This window comes from Mus pahari, chromosome 16 (assembly GCF_900095145.1).
Source record: "Mus pahari chromosome 16, PAHARI_EIJ_v1.1, whole genome shotgun sequence".
Classification (NCBI taxonomy): domain Eukaryota; kingdom Metazoa; phylum Chordata; class Mammalia; order Rodentia; family Muridae; genus Mus; species Mus pahari.
In genome coordinates, this window is record NC_034605.1 from 44,554,938 (window position 1) to 44,574,149 (window position 19,212).

A 19,212-nucleotide genomic window follows, 5' to 3' on the forward strand; every position below is an offset into this window, starting at 1 on the left:
TCCGCCCCACTGCGGGCGGACGCTGGGAGCCGACGGCCGCCCGAGCTCCGGGGTGCCGAGGGCGGCGCGCGCGCGCGCGCAAGGGGCTCCGGGGGAGGCAGTGCGCGTGCGCAGCCGCTCACCCGGGGGAGGCGGGGCCGAGGAGCGGACACGCGCATGCGCGCGCCCCGGGGCGGTCGCGGGCGGAGGGGGCGGCTCCTCGAGTGTCGGCGACCCGAAGGCCGAGCGGCAGGCGGGCGGCAGGTGCCGCGGCCGGGCGCCGCTGCCTCGTCGCGCGTCCCCGCGATGAGCCTCGTCTCGCGGCCTGCCCCTGCCGGCTGCCGCTCCGCGCGGGCCTCACGGCGTGACCCGGGCCTCGTGGCGTGGCGGGCCCCCGCGGCGCGACGCGGGCCCTGAGCGGGAGCGGCGGTCCCTCCCGCGGCCCCAGGCCTCGCCCGCCAGCGCTCCTCGATGTCTCCCCGGCGGGGAGGACGCTGCCTGCGACACCCGCCGAGCGGCGCCCCCCGGAGCGCCCCGCTGCCGCCCCGCGGGGACGATGAGGGCGGAGGGCGCCGACCACTCGATGATCAACCTGTCGGTGCAGCAGGTCCTGAGCCTCTGGGCCCATGGCACGGTGCTGAGGAACCTCACGGGTAATGCGCGGGGCGGAGGGAGCGGTGGGGGCCCCACTCCACGGGTGTTCGGGGCATCCGCAAACCCGGCCCGGTGCCGGCCGCTGGAGCACGCGCGAGTCGCGCCTGTGCCCCGACTGGACCACAGTTCACGTTTCTGTCATTAACTCCCCCACCCCCCCCTTTCCCCTTGCGCGCGCGCGCGCACACACACCGCTTCTTGCAGTTTCGATCTTTTTTATTCTTTCTTTCCTGGCTTAGCCCTTTTTCTTGCTGACAGATCTCAAACCAATTGCAGTACTTCTATTGCCTGTTCACCGTGATCACGGCGGACCGACCGTTCGTTCCTTTATTTGGAGAGTGAGAGAGATGACTAAGTAGATTATAGCGGGGTCAGGGGCTGGACCAAGGTCTAGAGCAGTAGAAACAGTTGTCTTCTCTTCTTTTGTCTAGCTGTCTGCTGGCTTCAAGTTGCTGGATTTGTGAAATTTGAGAATTCTGTGTATTCCCCTTCATTAATCAAGGTGATTGGGAACGGGGTTTGGCTACATTATAGCATCAGGTTGTCAGAGTGAGCATTAGTACACATAATATGATTTCATATGCAGGTTTGCTTTGTGGAGAAACTTCTGGTTTTCTCAATGTGGAAGTGCTTATAGTCTTGAGTTCTGAGTTTTAAAAATAGCATCTAAAGAGTAATATTGACTGGAAAGCAGTAGGGTCAACAGTCTGACTCCGGAGTAGTTGCTTTTGTGAAACAACAACCAAAACCCCAAACAAAAACTCAGCTCTTTAAAATGTCTTAACTCCAATTGAACGTTACCATTTCAAATTCTGTGTGGTAGCAAATTAATAGCATATAGTATACATATATTTATAGGTAAAATCTGGCATGATACAGGGTTCACATGTCCAAGGAGAAAAATAGAACGGCATTACGTACCACCCAGATAATTTTCAGGTTACTTAACTCCTTACTTATGAAAACCACACAAGTAAAGGAGACCCTGGAGCCAGCAGAGGCTTCTTCTTGGTTGCATTTTTATAGTTCTGAAAAGTTAAGTTCACATAAAGATCATCTCAAGATAGACTCCTTTATTTTACTTACGACCTTGTTCATATTTGCCCACAGTTTCATATTTCTAAAGTATGAATTGTTTATTAAAGTATAATGATAAAAACTCATATTGCTTGTATTAATGACCAGCTTGGCTCACTATAGCTGTCCCATATGTAGCTTGATAGTCAAGAGATGCTGTCTGCTGTGCCATGTACTGCTTAGCCTGTTCAAAATAAGCAAGCAAATTCAGCTCCCAGGACGAGACAATAAGCTCACCATTTACTGAGTGTCTCTGTATTACTCTAACTCTGCAAAGCATATACACAAAGCAATTCAGGCAAATTAAGCTGCCCTAAGCCCGATAGTGAGCAAGTGGGCCTCAGAGTGCCTTCCCTTTACCACTGCATAGCTCTTCACTCAGCTTCGTTCTCTGCTCCGTCAGACAGGGTGAATTTCTTGCTTCATCCTGCTACTTCTGCTCTTTGTACCTACTTCTGTTTTTAATCACATAATTTTTATCTCTTCTAGCTTGAATGTGTTTCGAGAGTAAGGCCTTTGTCTTGCTGAATTCCTAGCGTAATCTGGCACATAGTAAGTGCCGAATCCATGTTTATTAAAGTGAGATTGTGAAATAATACCTAATGCAGGATTTAAACATGGTGCTGTGTTGTAGTTCACTGGAGTAAACGTGCCGTTACAATGGGGTGTTTAGGCAACCTTTGTAGACAATCCTCTCCCAGACTTGGAAGACAGGCAAGTGCATACTGAATGCATTTGTATTCTGTGCTGAATACTGGTTTCCATTTTCTTTATTTGATATTTTCAACAGTTTTTGAGAGATTGTTTATATTCACTTTACAGACATTGAAGCAGAGAACATGCTTATGTTTGGTAGCTAACATGAAAAAATCTTTACATTTTCTGTTAATTCAGAAGACATATTTGGCATCATAGCAAACTTGCAAGTAAAACAGATAATAAAAAGAAGCATCGTATAAAACCAGGCAGGCTATCTTGGATTATAGCTGAAGGAATTACAGAAGTCTAGGTATTAGGAAATTGGGTTAAATACCAAATCAAAGGGAAATAAACTCTTGCTTCTGTTCTTTGTACACACGAGCAAGTGTGATGTTACTCTTTTCTTAGGATTTTACCTAAGAAGCAGGGGGTCTACATTTGGAAAACAGTCTTATATGTGCACTCCTTTGATAGGAATAAATGTAGACAGAGGAGAACTGGAAGCAGTAACCTAGAGCAGGCACTGCATAGTTTTAGAGTCTCTGAAATCTCATTCTGTCACTCTTAGCAGCCTGTGGTGAGCACTGTTGATCAGAGGCAGGGCCAGAGCCTGTCCCTGTCCCCACTCTCAGTTCCACGCCTATCCTTTCTGCCCCACATAGCTACTTAAGGCAGACAGGTCTGAGAGGTAGTAAGTCTTAGGATACGTAAGATTAGCCTGGCACATATTTGTCCCAGCCTGAGGATATGTAAAGGTATCTCCAGTAGCTGGGTCCCATACATTCCAATACATCCCAGATGCTTAACAATATCACAATAAAACCAAAATGTTTTTAACTCTGCACTGTAATAAAATTCCCTGTATCACAACTGTTGCACTCTGGTGGTATTAAGTAAGTAAATGGGCTATTTGAACACCAGTAATGTACTGCTAAGGCAGCCTATCTGATAGCTAACAGTCAATCTGATAGGGGAGATGAATCCCTATACCCTTAACAGAAATGAGTGAGACAGAGCTGACCAGCGTAAGATGTCTGAATGGCCTGCAAGTTAAAACATAGGAGTTGTTTGTTCCTAGAGTTTTTCATTTACTATTTCTCAAGTGGTTGATGAAGCAGGTAGCCAAAGCCACTAAACTGAGATCTTGAATGATGGTTGGCTAATTGGTCCACTACATAAAAGATGCTAGAAAATGTGAGCTACTATTGAGAAAACAATGCTTTGTAACCTTTTGAGTGGCTATCGTTCTGTAAAAGTTACCGACCCATGTTCACTGTATTTCCTGTCTTAGGAATCCTCTCAGGCTTGATGACTGTTTGATATCTGTTTTAGAGACACTTACAAGGAGTCTGAGAACAGCTGTTCTCAGATCCTGTGTCTGCCACTAGAAGACCACCGTCCACAGTTGCTGTGTGCCTACCCCTTTCACTGTGATGTAAGTTTTAGGATCCTTCCTTTGTTTAGCCCTGAATAGGTTATAGGCCTTTTTAGCCTACTAGAGAGATGAATGGTTTCCTTTCTTCATTCACAAATACCTTTTTCTATGACTGTATTCTAAATTCCCACCCCTCAGTCTGAAGTGGGAGTCCATACTAAGTCTAGCTTTTCAGCTTTGTAACTTGATTTTTTTAAATTACTAATAATTAGCTGTATCTTTTCACTTTATTTTGTTTTTCTTAACTGATTTGGCTCCCAATTTGTATTCTGATCCAAATATGGTTACTAAGGATTTAGAGAAGAATTTTTCCTTCAGAAAAGGCAGATCCTTAAACTGCTGGCCAACAGGGTTAGTCTTGGGAAAGGGATATTGGGCCCTGGAAGAAAAGTGGGTACTGTCTTAAGTTTGTCCACTTTCTCTTTGACAGCAGAAAATGTGGGGGCAAGTCCATCCCTCCTTTTCTTTATTGGTAATAAGTGTTGAGAGTCTGGGGTCCAATATATAATGAAAGATATATACCATTCATTTTACATATGCATATATATATGTATGTACAGTTGTTCCTCAAATTATGATGGTTATAGTCTTATAAACTCATTGTAAATTTTTAAAAAGATTATAAATAGAAAATGTTCTTATACATCTATTTACCAAAACCAACACTTAGCCTGACTTATCTTAAATGAGCTACTGTAGCCCTGGTTGACCAGAAGTCATCTTGTTGATCAAGCTCACAGTGCAGAACTGAGTGGTTGTGTAGGCATAGGCCTACAACATTGCAAAGCTGAAAATTTGTAAGTAGAACCACTTGTAATTTGGAGTCTCTATTTCTCTGTCTATGTTTTTTACTTTTAGAATATTCATGCACATATTATTATAGTTTATGTTTGGAGCTTTATAGTTGATAAACTGTTTTTGCAGTCAGCCGCTGGCTGGTGGTGCGGTCGGTGCCTTCCTCCTCGTTGTTTTCAGATAGCTGTGCCTCTCTTGGTGTGGCTGTGTTCACCACTGGATTACCGTACCTTACGAAGGTGGCCATATGCAGAGAACAGCCTCAGAAATCCACTGATGTCACTCATCCAGCAACTGCAGCGTTAATCCTACACTCTGCTTTTTGGTACTTGTGCCATGTCCCACAATTGATTATTATTGAAACACGTGATTGGCATTTCTTCTTCTTGTGTTATTGCATAGATCAGTAATTGCAGGCAGAGTTGAATTTTGTATCATGCACCATTCTAGAAGGTCCACTCTGTGTCTGCTGGAATACTTTGTAAGCTTTGAAAACTCAGGCTTACTGTCATTGGCTCTCACTTCATTTCCACTCCATTATTTTGGAAGTGTACATAATCCCCTGTTCTGGAGTATTGAGGATTCATTTTAAGATTATGTAGGCTATTCCTTTTGATTCTTTAATAATTAACTACACAATATAGTTTCTTTTATTTCTGCTTTCTTTATTAACTAAGTGAGATAATCATGGAGACAGGTCAGAGGTGTTGTGTGTCTTGCAACTGTTTTGGAAACGGGAAAGGAAGGGACATGGGGTCCATGGAAGGAAGCCAGAATAGAAGTGATCAGCTGTGAGAGGCAAGCCCTGATAGTTGAGCACTGAACCAGAGGAAAAATCCTAAACATGGCTACTCAACATCTTTGTGTGCCTGAAATAAGGAGAACATTTCACATATGTCTCACTGTAATTGGTGTCTAAATAATTTATTATACTGTGTATGACTATAGAAGGTGTGATAGGCTAATTACGTATTTTAATGATTGTGTGCAGACACGATCAGCTTACTATCATGCTCTGGCTGTGTGTGCTGTATACTTGAGAGTACATTGATTTTTTTTTCCTCAGTTTTTTCATAATTCACCATAGCTTATATTAATTATCCTTATATAAAACAATTTGTGTTTAGCATTTTAGTTTTAAGGATGGGCACATGTCCATGCTAAAAACTTGACTTGTAGGACATAATATTTCCCTAAACATTTTCGGGGAGCAGGACATGGCTCTAAGAACATTTCATGTGGTTTTAGTTGATTCTCAAAATATTCCATGTAGTAGGCTCCATTGACTCCATCTTTAAACTAAGGGCACAGTCATGGAGACATTTTGCCCCTGTTTACAGAGCATGCAGATCAGGATTTCGGGCGTCATCGCTGTCCAGCAAATGTTGAGTAACTACCTGGATGCAGAGCTGTGGTAAACACAGAGGTGGCTAGCATGTGGCGACTACCCTTGCAGGCCTCTTTGCAGTAGTGAGTATTAGCTTACAAATTTGAACTACTTGCTAATGCTGACTTACAGTTACTCTCAAATTTCATAGCTCAGAATAAGGGGCATCTCACAGGTCAGCTGCTCAGGAATAATACTGGGTTTGGATGCTCCAGTCCATCTGTCAGCCGGGCCCATGATCTCTGCAGATTGCCCTGGGACCAGAGACACAGTTTCCACAAGCATATTGATAGAGCAGGTGGCAGGAGGGCAGAAGCCGCAGAGTCCATTGATCCCAATCTAGAAGTGTTATTGTATAGTCAGATTGTATTCCGTTGTCACATAGACCAGCTCCTGTCTAGTATGGAACTGGAAAACAAAAGCAGGTTTGCCTGGCACAGTTGGGCCTGCTAGGCGCCAGCTTGAACACTTAAATAGCCGTGGGGTAAGGGAAAGAAGCCTTCAGAGGGAGCAGTGGTATCTGCCCAGAGGGCACAGGCATACCATCTTAGAGAAAGAGAAGCTGACAAGAGGGAAGGTTGCTTGACATGTAGAGTCCCATAGAGTAGCAGTGTGAAGTCCCTTCAAGAGCTGAGATCCCCAGGCTGGCCATTGGTACATACTGATAATCAGATAAAATGACCCTGGAGGATTGGACACTTTCAGAAGTGCTTCCTTATGGCTGGTTGACTTTGGAGGCAGAGGTCTTTGAAATAACTGAAGAGTGGGGAATGACCCTGTATGCTGGTAGAAAGTGAGCAGAAAATGGCTGCTGTTAGAATGTTCCAGGCATTCTTGGCTAGCAGGAGTGAAGCCCTTGGATGTGTGTACCAAGCAAAGGTTGGTTGTTTTGTTTTGTTTTTAAGCAATATAGGAAATAAGGTTTCTATCTTCAGAATCTCTCATCCCTCTGCTGTGCACAACTTCAGGCTGATGTAGTTGTAAACCTGCTGTCCATGGGAACCACTGGGGCTGGTTGTACTGGGGAGGTCCCAGTCCTATGTATAAAGTATGAGTCTTCAAGGAGTTTAAACCAGCTCTCAGGTATTTCTGCCATTGCATGCTCAGCAAATGAGAATGTGTGCTTAAAAACTAAGAAGTCTTGGGATAAGGTGTAGTGATACTGTAACATGTGATGGATGTTTATATGGCATATCTAGGATGACAGCAGACAGGATCTCCATATGAACAGCTCACTTTCAAAGGCTAAGGATGATTGGCTCTATCATAATTTATATTGAAATATTTGTTTATATAATCATTAGCCATAAGAATGATCCCTATTAATGTAATAAAAACTTAAGTAGTTTTATTAAATCCAAAGTATATAGAAGAATTAAATATTTAAAGTGTGTGTAAGTACATAAAATTTAAGTTACTGAAATGTTCCTGACACTAAGCTTATGTGGTTCTTCTAGGTTTATGTCTGTATGTAGAGTCAAAAGAAACAAAAGAATTTGTGTCAAAAAAAATTTGGTTACTGCTGTCTTGTTCAGCTGTCTCACTCTGTTTTTTTCTCTCTCTCTCTTTAGATCTGTATGTTTTAAAATGTGTGAGTTTTGCCTGCATGTGTGTATGTGTACCACACGTGTGCCCAGTGTCTAGGGGAGGTCAGAAGAGAGCATTGGATCCCCAGAAACTAGAGTTACAGATGGTTGTGAGCCATCATGTTGGTGCTGGGGAACAAACCTGGGTCCTCAGCAAGAGCAACAAGTGCTCTTAACCACTGAGCCATCTCTCCATCCACAGGCTGTCTTATTTTAAACAAGCTTGTATCACCCAAGCCTTGCTTTCTTTACCTGTAGCACTTAACTAGTGTCAATTTTGATCTAGGCATGCACCACCATGCCTTTAATCCCAACAGAGTCAAACCAATCTCTGTGAGTTCAAGGCCAGCTTCATCTACATAGTGAATTCCAAGCTAACCAGTGCTATGTCTGATAAAACAAGATTAATAAAATATAATAATAATAATAATAGATATTAAGGGAAACTGATAGAAATTTTAAAGAGTTAAGGAAAGTTCAGAAAACATTTCTAAATTTATTTATTTTTATTTTATGTGCATTGGTGTTTTTCCTGCATGTGTGTCTATATGAGGGTGTCAGATCTTAGAATTACAGACAGTTCTGAGCTGCCACGTGGTGCTGGGAATTGAACCTGTCTCCTCTGGAAGAGTGGTCAATGTTCTTAACCACTGAGCCATCTCTCTAGCCCCAGAAATTTTTATGAGGGTTCTAGAAAACAAATTTTCCTTTGTATGTACGTGTCTCATTACTCTTTGAGTTCTCTTCTTCTTGAGCAGCCCTTCTTCAGCCCTTTAGTGTGCTCACTTGTAGGGTAAGAGCAGTTTGATGACTGCTTCCTAGCCCTTGGACATTCTTCCAGTTCTGAAATGACTGTTATTTGTTGTTGTTCTATTTTGTTTTGTTTTTGTTTTAATCTAATGTGGTTTGTTCAACTTCTCATAGCGTTTCCTTTTAACACTAAGAATTTCCACCTAGGTCTTAACATCCCTGCCTGGTGGATTTGCTGACTGTGCCGTCAGGGTCAGAGTTATATTGATTTGCTGTATTTCTTATTGGTAGGTTTTCCTGTTTTTAGTGTGTCTCAGTTTTTGTTGTTGGATGCAAGATAGAATGAGATAGAGAATCTTCACTCCTGGAAAAGGCCAGCAGTGATCCAGGCTTGGTTGGGCGGAATTTGAGTTTGGCTGTTGCTGTGGTTACCCTTGCTGTACCAAATGCTTCACACTCTCTAGAGGTTGCTGTTGTTGTGTAGTGCTTGAGATGGGACCTGGGTGCTGAAGGGCCTGTCTAGAGTTAGTGCTCCATTGTTAGCCTTCAGTCATCTCTGCGTGCCTACATACAGTAGGGTCCTCTCATGCGGGTGCCTGCTGCTGAGCTTTTGCTAGTGACACAGTGCTAGGCTTATTGTGGGGATTCCTTGCCTTTGTGAACTATGCTGGCCAAGCTTGACTTTTATCTGTGCTTGGTCCTAGGTAGGCGTTTCCAGTGCCTTCAGTAGGAATGGACCCCTGCTTGGGGTAGAACCCTTGGTTTGTGGACAGTCTTCTGTTTCTCTCTTTAGGATAGAAGTTTTTCCTTCTATTCTTCCTTATACTGAATTAACAGTATATTTTTATTTGTCTCTGGGGGGGTAACAAGGTTTGCTGGCCTCCCTAGTGGCTGAAGGTGTTTGCTCTATGTAAAAGGATCCCTAGAGGCAGGCTCTTAGCTCCTCCTGTCTGGCCTACCTACATCTACTGGTGGCTTTTCTAATCTGCTTACCATCCAGTCTTCCTAGGGCACACCATGGAGATAATGTGTGTCTCTCACAATGTCATTTTACTCTGAGGACAGCACACTGATTGGTTTCTTTTTACTCACTTAAGGGGTGCCCACCCATGGGGGGTAGGGTGTCTTTTGACTTTGTTGCCTAATACCTTCCTCATGAACTGAGGAAGTTTTCATTTCCTATATCTGTTTAGGAGGAGTGATGATTTTGTAGTTTTCTATATCCTAAGTTCTGATTCACATTTACTGTTTGAGTAAATAGATTTTTAAGTATGACAAAACAGATGCCACATTTAGGTGAAAGTTTAACGTATAAACTCAAAGTATACGTCATATCAACTTGGTATACTTGGCATTTTCCTGTGTTTCATTTCTTTAGTTCTCATCTCTCACTAGCATTTGGATAGTGTTGTAGATAGACCAAACATGATTTTTCATGAGTGTAAACCATTTATTCTTATCAATCCACAGATCCTTTCTAGAAACCTGGATGGCCAGATAGGACATCTCTCTTGTCCCCTTATACAGGCTAGACCAGTGGTCCTCCTAAGATCCAAGTCCAGGACTCCTGACAGTATCACAATTGCTCATCTGCTCCAATCTCAGTTTCCTGTATCTATCAGAGAAATGTTTTTAAAAGTTAAATTTGGATATATAACTTTTGTATTTAAAATCTGAAGCAAGTCCAAGCTATGGTAGGGCCATTGTAATCATGAGTACAATAGGAGCTGTGGCTACATCCACACGCACGCGCGCGCGCGCGCGCACACACACACACACACACACACACAGTGGGGAGGAAGGAAGGTAGGGAGAGATGTATGACAATAGTAGGGACTGGTTGGGAAGAAGGGCAGTCAGAAAGAGAAGGGGGAGATGATAGAGGGTAATGGGAGTGCATATTATCATAATATGGTATATGCATATATGAAATTGTCCAGAGTTTAAAAATGAAAGACTTCTTTCGGTTAGCTGCCCCAAACCTTCTACCTTCACCCTAAAGTGTATGTAAGTCTAGAATCCCTACCTGTTTTGGCTCCAACTTACCATATCTCCCAGCAGCTTTTGGCTTTGGTCAGATCAGAGTTTTTCAATCACATACAGTTGTGTGATTTGAACATCATGTCTTAGAGATGATGCTCTACTGTACATGAAAAATCACTTAGAAAACATTAGAAAAATCCCAGTGCCCAGCGTGTGATTGGCATGTACAAGGCACAAGACCCTAGATTTAGTCCCCAGCCCTGAATGACAGCAGCAGAATGCTACTATCCTCTAAAGCTGTGGTTCTCAACTGTCCTAATATTTCCTTCAACCTTTAACACAGTCCCCTAATATTGTAGTGACTCCCAACCATAACATTTGGTTTTGTTGCTTTTCCATAACTGTAATTTTGCTACTGTTATGAATCATAACATAAACATCTGTGTTTTCCAATTCTCATAGGCAACCCCTGTGAGAGGGTTGTTTGACCCCCACCCCAAGGTATCTTGACCCACGTGTTGAAAACTGCTACTCTAAAACAAAAATTCGTATCCATAAGTTATTCTCCATCAACAAAATGAGTCAATTCAAGCTGAATTAAAGTATATAAAGCCAGGTTTATTGGGGGACAGCTCTTGGGCAGGTTCACTGATCCCAAGGAACTAGGCATAGGAAATTGCTGCGGGAAGAAGGAAGAGAAAAAAGAGCATGCATAGGCAGGGAGAGAGAAAATGTTGAGATGGGGAGAGGAAGAGACAGAGACGGGAAACCAAAATGTCTGGATTATATAAGGAAGAGCTTCTGGGGAAGAGGAAGCCCAGCCCCTGGCATGGAAAATTCAGGGCAGAGGGTATGGTGTGCCAGCCATGCAGTGTAACAGGTAGGAACTGAAGGATGCTGGGAGAACCTGGAGGCCAGGCCTGCTTTGTTACGTAAAATATGCACCTCAGCTAAGTTTGTCCCAGGCCTGAATCCCAGCACTTATATTCTGTAAGTAGTGAATTCACTAAAGGTATTTGGCTTGGTGGCCTTTTTTATCTGTGTCACAACTATTCTGTCTACCATTGTAGCATGATAGAATCCATGGATACAAGCTGGTATTCATGTAGAATTTGTTATGAAATTTTGCTTTTTATATATTTAAGAATTTTCTTTAACTGTACAATCATTTTAGCAATAGATTGTTGAGAAACAGTGCAGAGCAGACATGACTCATAGGCTGTATGTATTTATTGACCCAAATCTAGAGGCCCTTACCAAATAATTGTATCCTATAACTCAATCAATACAAGATCAGAAGTTTCTGCTGTTAGCAATGTAGTGGAAGCAATTTCTGTATGTTTGGGTTCTCTGGAATGAAAAAAAAAAACAACTCTGCAGTCACCTTGTTTTAACACAATTTTAAAAAATATTACATGGGCTATTTACATAAAGTAGAAATTATGAACAGTTCCTAAACATAGTCTTTTATGTGTGTTTTTCAGCTTGAGGCAGAGTATGTTGAATAGTGAGTTTTTACCTGTTTGCTAGTAACTTTATTTTAAAGGTGTGTGCGTGTGTGTATGTGTGTGTGTGTGTGTCCACATGTGTGTGTGTGTTGAGGGAGTGCATACCTGCCCGTGCATAGGTGCCGTAAGATGACATCAAGTGCCTTCCTCTATTACTGTGTCTCTGAGGGCAGAGTTTCTCCCTGAACTGGAGGCTTGTATTTTCTCAGCTCTTCTGGAAGTCAGTAAGTAAGACATGGCCATCTTCCTGCCTCTACCCTTCTCTGACCAAGGACTATAGGCCTGGGCCACATACTTAGCTTGTCGTGTGCTGGCATCTGAACGCAAGTCCTCATGCTTGCATAGCAAGCACTCTTAACCAGCTCAGCCATCTCTCCAGTCCTATTGTTCTCTTCTTTCGTTTGTTTGTTTCTTTGTTGTTGTTTTTTTTTTTTTGAAGATTAGAGAAGAAATTCAGCAAAATGTATTGTTTTGTTTTTTTTTTCTTTGTTGTTTTTTTGACACAGGAGTTCTCTGTGTAACAGCCTGGTTGTTCTGACTTGCTATGTAGTCCAGGCTAGCTTTGAACTGGCAAAGATCCTCCTGCCTCTGCCTCCCGAGTGCTGGGATTAAAGGCTTGCACCACCGCTGCCCAACTCTGAACTAAATATTCTCTTTTTAAGGACTAAATGTTCAATGTGTGTCTTATTCTTGTACTAGAATATTTAAATAAACAATTTTTTTATGTAATGGTAGCCCACTGTTTGCATCTGTGCTACACATTATGACTACTGGAAGGATTTGATAGAAATATAATTGATTAGGTCTTACCTCTAGGGAATAAGTTGCTTTTTAGGTAATTCTCGGGAGCAGCCATTAGCTTAATAGAGCATTTTATCTCCTTGATGAGTTAAAAAATATAATAAAGCCTAATTTTTAAAAAACATATTTTCAGTACAAATGTTCAGAAGTATTTTAGACTGTGTTCAATAGTGGACACTTTAAAATACTGTTACCCATCATCCATCTTACATATCTGATGCCAAGTCTTTGGTTGGTTTCTAACAAGCAGACCATCCAGTGTCTGCCTCTCCCTGATGTTTTTAATCAGTGATTAATTTATCATAAGCTGTGTTCGTTCAGATTAAGAACAGAAGCATAGAAGATAGTGAGTGACTTGGGAACCAGGGCTGTTGGTTGTTACAGATGGGAGCCAGCTATTCTAGTACTGTTTGGAAACTAGAGTGCATTCTCATTCTCTCAGTCTTACCAGAAAGTAAGCAAACACACTGCAGTGACCCAGATGAAGTCAGTGTAAGGGGAAGGTGGCCCTGCGTGTGGCAAATGACTAGGAAGGCTGTGTTGTGTTCTGGGAGAAGATATGTCTCTTGTAGTGAGTTATTGTGATTATTTGCATGAGGCACTTCAAAGTGTTTACTTCATGTATTGTATTTTTTAGCTGTTTGTTTTATAGTTTGTTTAGCACCAGCAGTGTCATCTGATGCAGCCTCTTTCCTTTATTGCCTAGATGGAGGAGCTAGATGGGAGATGGACAGATAAAAGTGAGCGTGGGATGGGTCTACATGTTCACATTAGTTGTGCAGGTTAAACAGTTGCCTGCATCCAGTTCTGCCGGTGCTGGATAGCTACACTTTCCCTCTCTGAGACAGTGGGCATTGCTGTCAGCTGCCTCCGATACAGCACAGTGGTCCAGGTCAGTGCTCACACATCAGCAAGTTCAGATTTGGTTAAGCTCAGGAAGGGGAATTGGGGAATTTTAGTATTGTGAATACTGCCTGTCAGCCAGTTGTTGGATATTTAGAAATTGCTGGTGAACATTCTAGTCAGGCTTTGCTCCCTATTTTGCAATGCATAGTTTAGCCTGATCCTACCATGGACGGATTTGTGGGCTTTGTAGAGTGCCATGCTGCTGTGATTGGTTCAGCATGCTCTCTGTTCTTAATGATCTCTCTGTTTTGGAAGTTTTTATAAGACCCAAAACATGAAGCCTGGTTGGATCATATGTAAAGCAAAATGTAAGACTGTAGGGAGCTGGTAAGCCTTTTATCCAGTTGGCCTGATGGATGCCTTTCTAAGACATCAGCTTAATTTCTAAGACACAGCTGAATTACTGACACTGATTTGGTTTGCCAGCGGTACTCAGCTTCCTCCAGAACCGTGGATATGCTTGTTCTCATTTGTACACCCTCTTCTCTCTCTCTCTCTCTTTCTGTGTGTGTGTATGCGAGAGAGAGAGAGAGAGAGAGAGAGAGAGAGAGAGAGAGAGAGAGAGAGAACAAGAGAACAAGAGAACAAGAGAACAAGAGAACAAGAGAACAAGAGAACGAGAGAACAAGAGAACAAGAACCAGCACATTCAGGATTAGGTGTGTGTGGTCGTATAGCTCACATAGTGACTTACTGATACACAGTGTAGAGCCGCCCCATGACCAACCACAGTGTTGCTCTTTTGGTACCTTTCTTCATTTTCAAGATAGTTTTTTGTTTTTAATTTTTTGTCATTTATTGTCTTGACTTAAAAATAAATGTTAGAAATTTATATCCATGTTTTACACATTTTAACTTACTTATCTCTTAAAATAGTGGTTATAAAAATAAACATATAATGAAACACATTGATTGTTTACTTTCACAGGGAAGACTCTGTGACCAGTGTGACAAGCAGTTCTCCAAGGCATCAACTAGGTGTCCTGTCATTCAGGTCAATTCTGACATTTCACCTGGAGTAACACCTGATCCCACAAGTCAAGGGCTCAGTCCCATGGACTGGCTCACTTCAGATGCCAGTTCACTGCCTGGAATTTCGCCCCCTTACTAGAGGTTTTGGGGAGCTCCACCTGAGAGGCCACATGTTACTCAAGAAATTAGTCTTTTGGGCTTGTAGTCTCATAGATAAGAGGAATTTAAGAATGAATTCAAAAGGTAGCTCAAGGATAATTTTATTGGAGTTTTCTTTAAAACACACACACACACACACACACACACACACACACACACACACACACACACACAAAACAGTGGGGAAGGCAGGCTGGCCACTGTAGCATCTGCCAGGAGTAAGGAGAATGAGAGTTAGAAGAGGGGGGGGGGGAAACATGCCTTTTTAGTTAGGTATTGAGGCCAGAAAACAGCCACGCCTCACACAAGACAAGGAACAGGGTGTGTCTTCAGAGGAAGAGGAAGGAAATGCAAAGTGTGAGAGGAAGCTTTCCAGGCTCTGTCTGGTATCTAAAGGGAAGAAAGAGATGAAAAGACGGAAGGATGAGTTACTAGGTCCTGAACAGTTTCATTCTTGTCTTTGTCCAGAAGCAGAATTTGTCTTTGATTCTCTGGCTAGGAATGCCAAAAAGAGTTCTGGTTTCTTCTCTCTTGAATGAGAGAGAGCTTGCAGGCTGTAGATGAGCAGGTGGTTCAGAACTTAGGAAGGCTGAGCTGCTGATGGTGGCTTGGCAAGTGACTTCTCTGAGAGCAGGAGGCTTCTGGGAAAGATAAGTATGTTGCAGTGTTAAGGTGACAATTACTCCCCTCCCCTTCTTACATTAGTCTTCTGAGGGTAGCCTCTGGTCAGAGGCTGGGGTAACTGACAAGTCCAGCTGGATTAACTCTCAAAGGAGGAGACAACCTGTAATCTAACCTTCAGGACAGATCAGGATGCCATGTGACTACCTAGGGCCAGAATAGACCTCATTATAGATTGGGTCAATACTCAGTGGCCTTTAAGGCTCCTGTGACATTCCCCCTTCGAGAATGGGGACCTAAAATCATTTAGGAGATAGGCTGGAATTGGGGAATAGATAGAACTGAGTTTTACCATGGAAATGTGGTGTCCCGGCTCCAAAGCTATTCACCAGAGATGAATGTTTGGGCTGGAGTTGGGGTCACCCACCCAAACACAGCCTGCACACAGAGATGTTCATGCAGGAGGAGATAAGAAACCAGGACTCTTTGCTGGCGTTTGTAGCTGGAGAACCAAGTTCCTGCTTCTGGCAGAGGAGCAGAATGGAATCGTTCACTTTTGAGGACCCTGCTCCTAAACTGCATAGCTGATTTCTATCTCCTGTTCCCATTCATGTGTCTCACCAAAGGGAAAATGGGGGTATCTATGTCCTCCGTTCGTGATTTGGTTGTTACTAAGTGACCACAGTACTCATAAAGATCATGTAATACATGTCCTTCAGTGACTGAGGAGTTCACTCGACAAATGTACTCAAGGTTCATCCAAGGTGAATCATGTGACATCATTTTTTTTCTCTCTTTAAAACGGAATCATTTCCTAAGATCTGTGTATGTGATGCTCATTCATGGGTTGATACACACTTGGGTTGCTTCTGCCTCTGAGTTGTGGTGGATATGTGGGCATGAGCTTGGCTATGCCAGTATCTCTTGGAGCCACTAGTGTACTCTTCATCCGTATGGGAATTGTATTCATCAGTTTTCTGTTGCTGTGATAAAATGCTCTGACCAAAATCAACTTAAAAGATGATAGGTTTATTTTGGCATACAGTTCCAGGGGCATAGAGTCCATGGTGGTAGAGGAAGCAGGGCATGGTGGCAGGAGGAGGAGGCTGGCTGATCACATTTCTCCTACCCACAGGGAGCAGAGGTAGAGAACAGGGCAGGAAGGGAAGTGAGTTTACATACTCTCAAAGCCTGTCAGTGATGTACTTCATTCCACAAAGCTCTACTTCCTTCAGGTTCCACATCTTTCCCAAATAACACCACCAGCTGGGGATCAAGTACACAAATACATGAGCCAATGAGGGACAGTTCTCCTTCAAACCACCATATTCTGCCACTGGCTTCCAGAGGCTCATGGCTGTCTCATGATACAAAAATGCATTTAGTCTAACTTTTAAAGTCCCTATAGTCTTTTAACAGCTACAGCACTCTTCAGAAGTTCAAAGTCTCTTCTAAGACACTTGAGATATTTTTAAGAAAATGTCTTAACTGTAACTCAACTGTGAGACTTAAAAGCAAATTATATAGCTTCAGCATATAATGCCACAGAATATACGTTCACATTCCAAAAGGGAGGACTGGGGGCATAGTGAGGAAATAACGGACCGAAGCGAGGCTGAAACCCAGCGGGGAAGCACCAAGCCCTGTATCTCCACACCCAGTATTAAGGGTTTCCGTCTCAAAGGGTTCATTGGCTCTGCTCCTCCAGCCTTTTGCTGCCTGCAACATGCATCTCACTTTTGGGCTGGTTCCCCTTGCTTTAGGCAGATCTCCTTGGCAGATATCTCATGACTCTGGCATCATCCAACATCTTGGAATCTCTGCCACAACACAGGCTTCACAAAGTTCACAGCGTCACACAATGACCTCTCAGAGGCTCTGTCCCTGCCACATGTTGCAGGGCCTATCTTGGTTGTCAACCTGACTGCATCTGAAGATTAAAACCAGACAGCTGGGCAAACCTATGAAGGATTTTCCTTGATTGGATCATTTGATGTGGAAGATCCACTCTAACCTGTATCATTTGAGGTTGGAAGACTCACTTTGAATCTGGCCCACACCTTTTGGTGGCTTGCCTCTAATGACACTGAAGAAAGGAGCTTTTGGTTTTTGCATGCTTGTTTTCACTCTTGCTGGCAAATTCATCTATCCTGCTGACTGGGCATTCCTTTGCTGGTACTAGAATGCACTTCTTCAGTCTCCAGCGGAATGTGTGCAGCTCTCTCTAGGACCTCCCTCAAGTGTGAGCACCAGCTTGGGGCTGCTGAGATCCAGCCTCATAGATGAACAAGTACAGGACTCCTAGCTTTTCTCTTGGGAGACAGCTAGTGTTGGGTTAGCCAGACATGATAAATCCCCTTTTAATGTATGTATAGATGCATTTTGTCAGTTTTGGTTCTCTAGAGAACCCAGGCGAATAGAGCCCCACTCTGAAATTCTGGAGAAAGAACCAATGACTTTCTTCTTAATCATGCATCTTTCATGCCTCAGAATCCAGAGCATCTGGATGGCACTGCCAAGTTGAGCTACCAGTGTGGAGTAGATGCTGCTCCTTCCCTTGAACCATAGTTGCAGAAGCTTCTATATACCGAAGCTGTGGAAAGCCTTGGCTAAATGTTTGTTTACCTCTTAGACTTTCTCCTGTCACAAGTTGTATGCTTAGCTGTCAAGTATCTTTTCTCCCAGTGCAGAGCACAAAGATTTTCTTTAGTGATGTTTTTCTCTCTAAAAATCACAGCCTTTTTTTTTTTTTTAATTCAAATGTCTTTATGGCTGACTTATGCTTCCTACCATTCTCTTCCTTTTTAAGCCACACATCCTTTTCTTTCTGCCCTACCTGTTGCTTTTCTTTATGTAGGCCTGTATCAGAGTAATCAGAAATAACCACATCACTGACTTGGTGCTATGCTGTCTTCAAATTTCCTCTGCTTAAGAGTTAGTCCAGCACTCTTTATTCTGGCCTCATAGAAGTTCCTAGGACATAAGCAGAATACATACTAGCCAACCTGCTTGCTTCCTTTCTTCCTTCCTTAGTCCTTCCATTCCTTCCTCCCCTCCCTTCCCTCTCTCCCTTCATTCCCCCCTTCTTTCCTAATTACCAAGACATTTTTCTCTTGTTCATTATATACATGTATATACATATAAGCAGAACCTGCTGAGCCTAGTTTTGCCTGTGTGTATGTTTTTCAAGCTGACCACTTGGTGTTGGATACCAGTTCCGTGGTTAATCTCTGAAGAATGGTTTTTCCCTCTCTCAACAGTCGATTGCCTGCCTATAGCTCTCCATCTGGTGTTGGGGGCCTTGTAAGATTTCCCCCATTCACTTTGGCATGCTAACTGATAGCTGGCTTTCTTACTGTTTACTTACTTTTCTTTAATGTGTGTGAGTATTTTGCCTACATGTATATATGTGTACCAGGTGCCCATGGATGCCAGAAAGGGGCATGGATCCCCTGAACTTGTATTAAAGACAGTTTTGAGCTACCATGTTGGGTGCTAGGAAGAGAACTTGAGATAGCTGGGCCATCTCTCCAGTCCCCAGTTAGATTTCTTATATAGTCTAGGAATGGCTGTGCCCACTCAAAACAATTATCAATCCAAATAATCTCTCACAGACAAGGCCACAGACCAATGTGATCTGAGCAGCACGTCAATTGAGGGTCCAAAACCTAACCAGCTCAGATACACACCAAGAAATGGCATTGGATCATATGGTAGTTTTGTTCTTAGGTTTTTTGAGGAACTACCATGCTGTTGTTCATGGTAATTGCATGGTTACAGATTTCCACCATGATGCTTGGGAAAATAGCCCTTTAAAAAAGTGTCCTCTCATAATGACTTGACAGAAAGTCCAAGTAGCACAAACGGCAGAGGAGACCCTTCCTCATAGAGTGCATACCAA

The 19,212-nt window shown here is 43.0% G+C and overlaps 1 protein-coding gene across 1 annotated transcript in view; it reads left to right on the forward strand.

The window, feature by feature from the left end:
• The first annotated feature begins 272 nt into the window (after window positions 1–272).
• Window positions 273–19,212, forward strand: part of Tmem170b (transmembrane protein 170B) — a 32,588-nt gene continuing 13,648 nt past the window's right edge. The window contains exon 1 of the mRNA XM_021216017.2: window positions 273–632. Within this exon, the coding sequence (XP_021071676.1) occupies window positions 536–632 (97 nt within the window). The 5' untranslated portion in view covers window positions 273–535. The remainder of the gene's footprint in view (window positions 633–19,212) is intronic.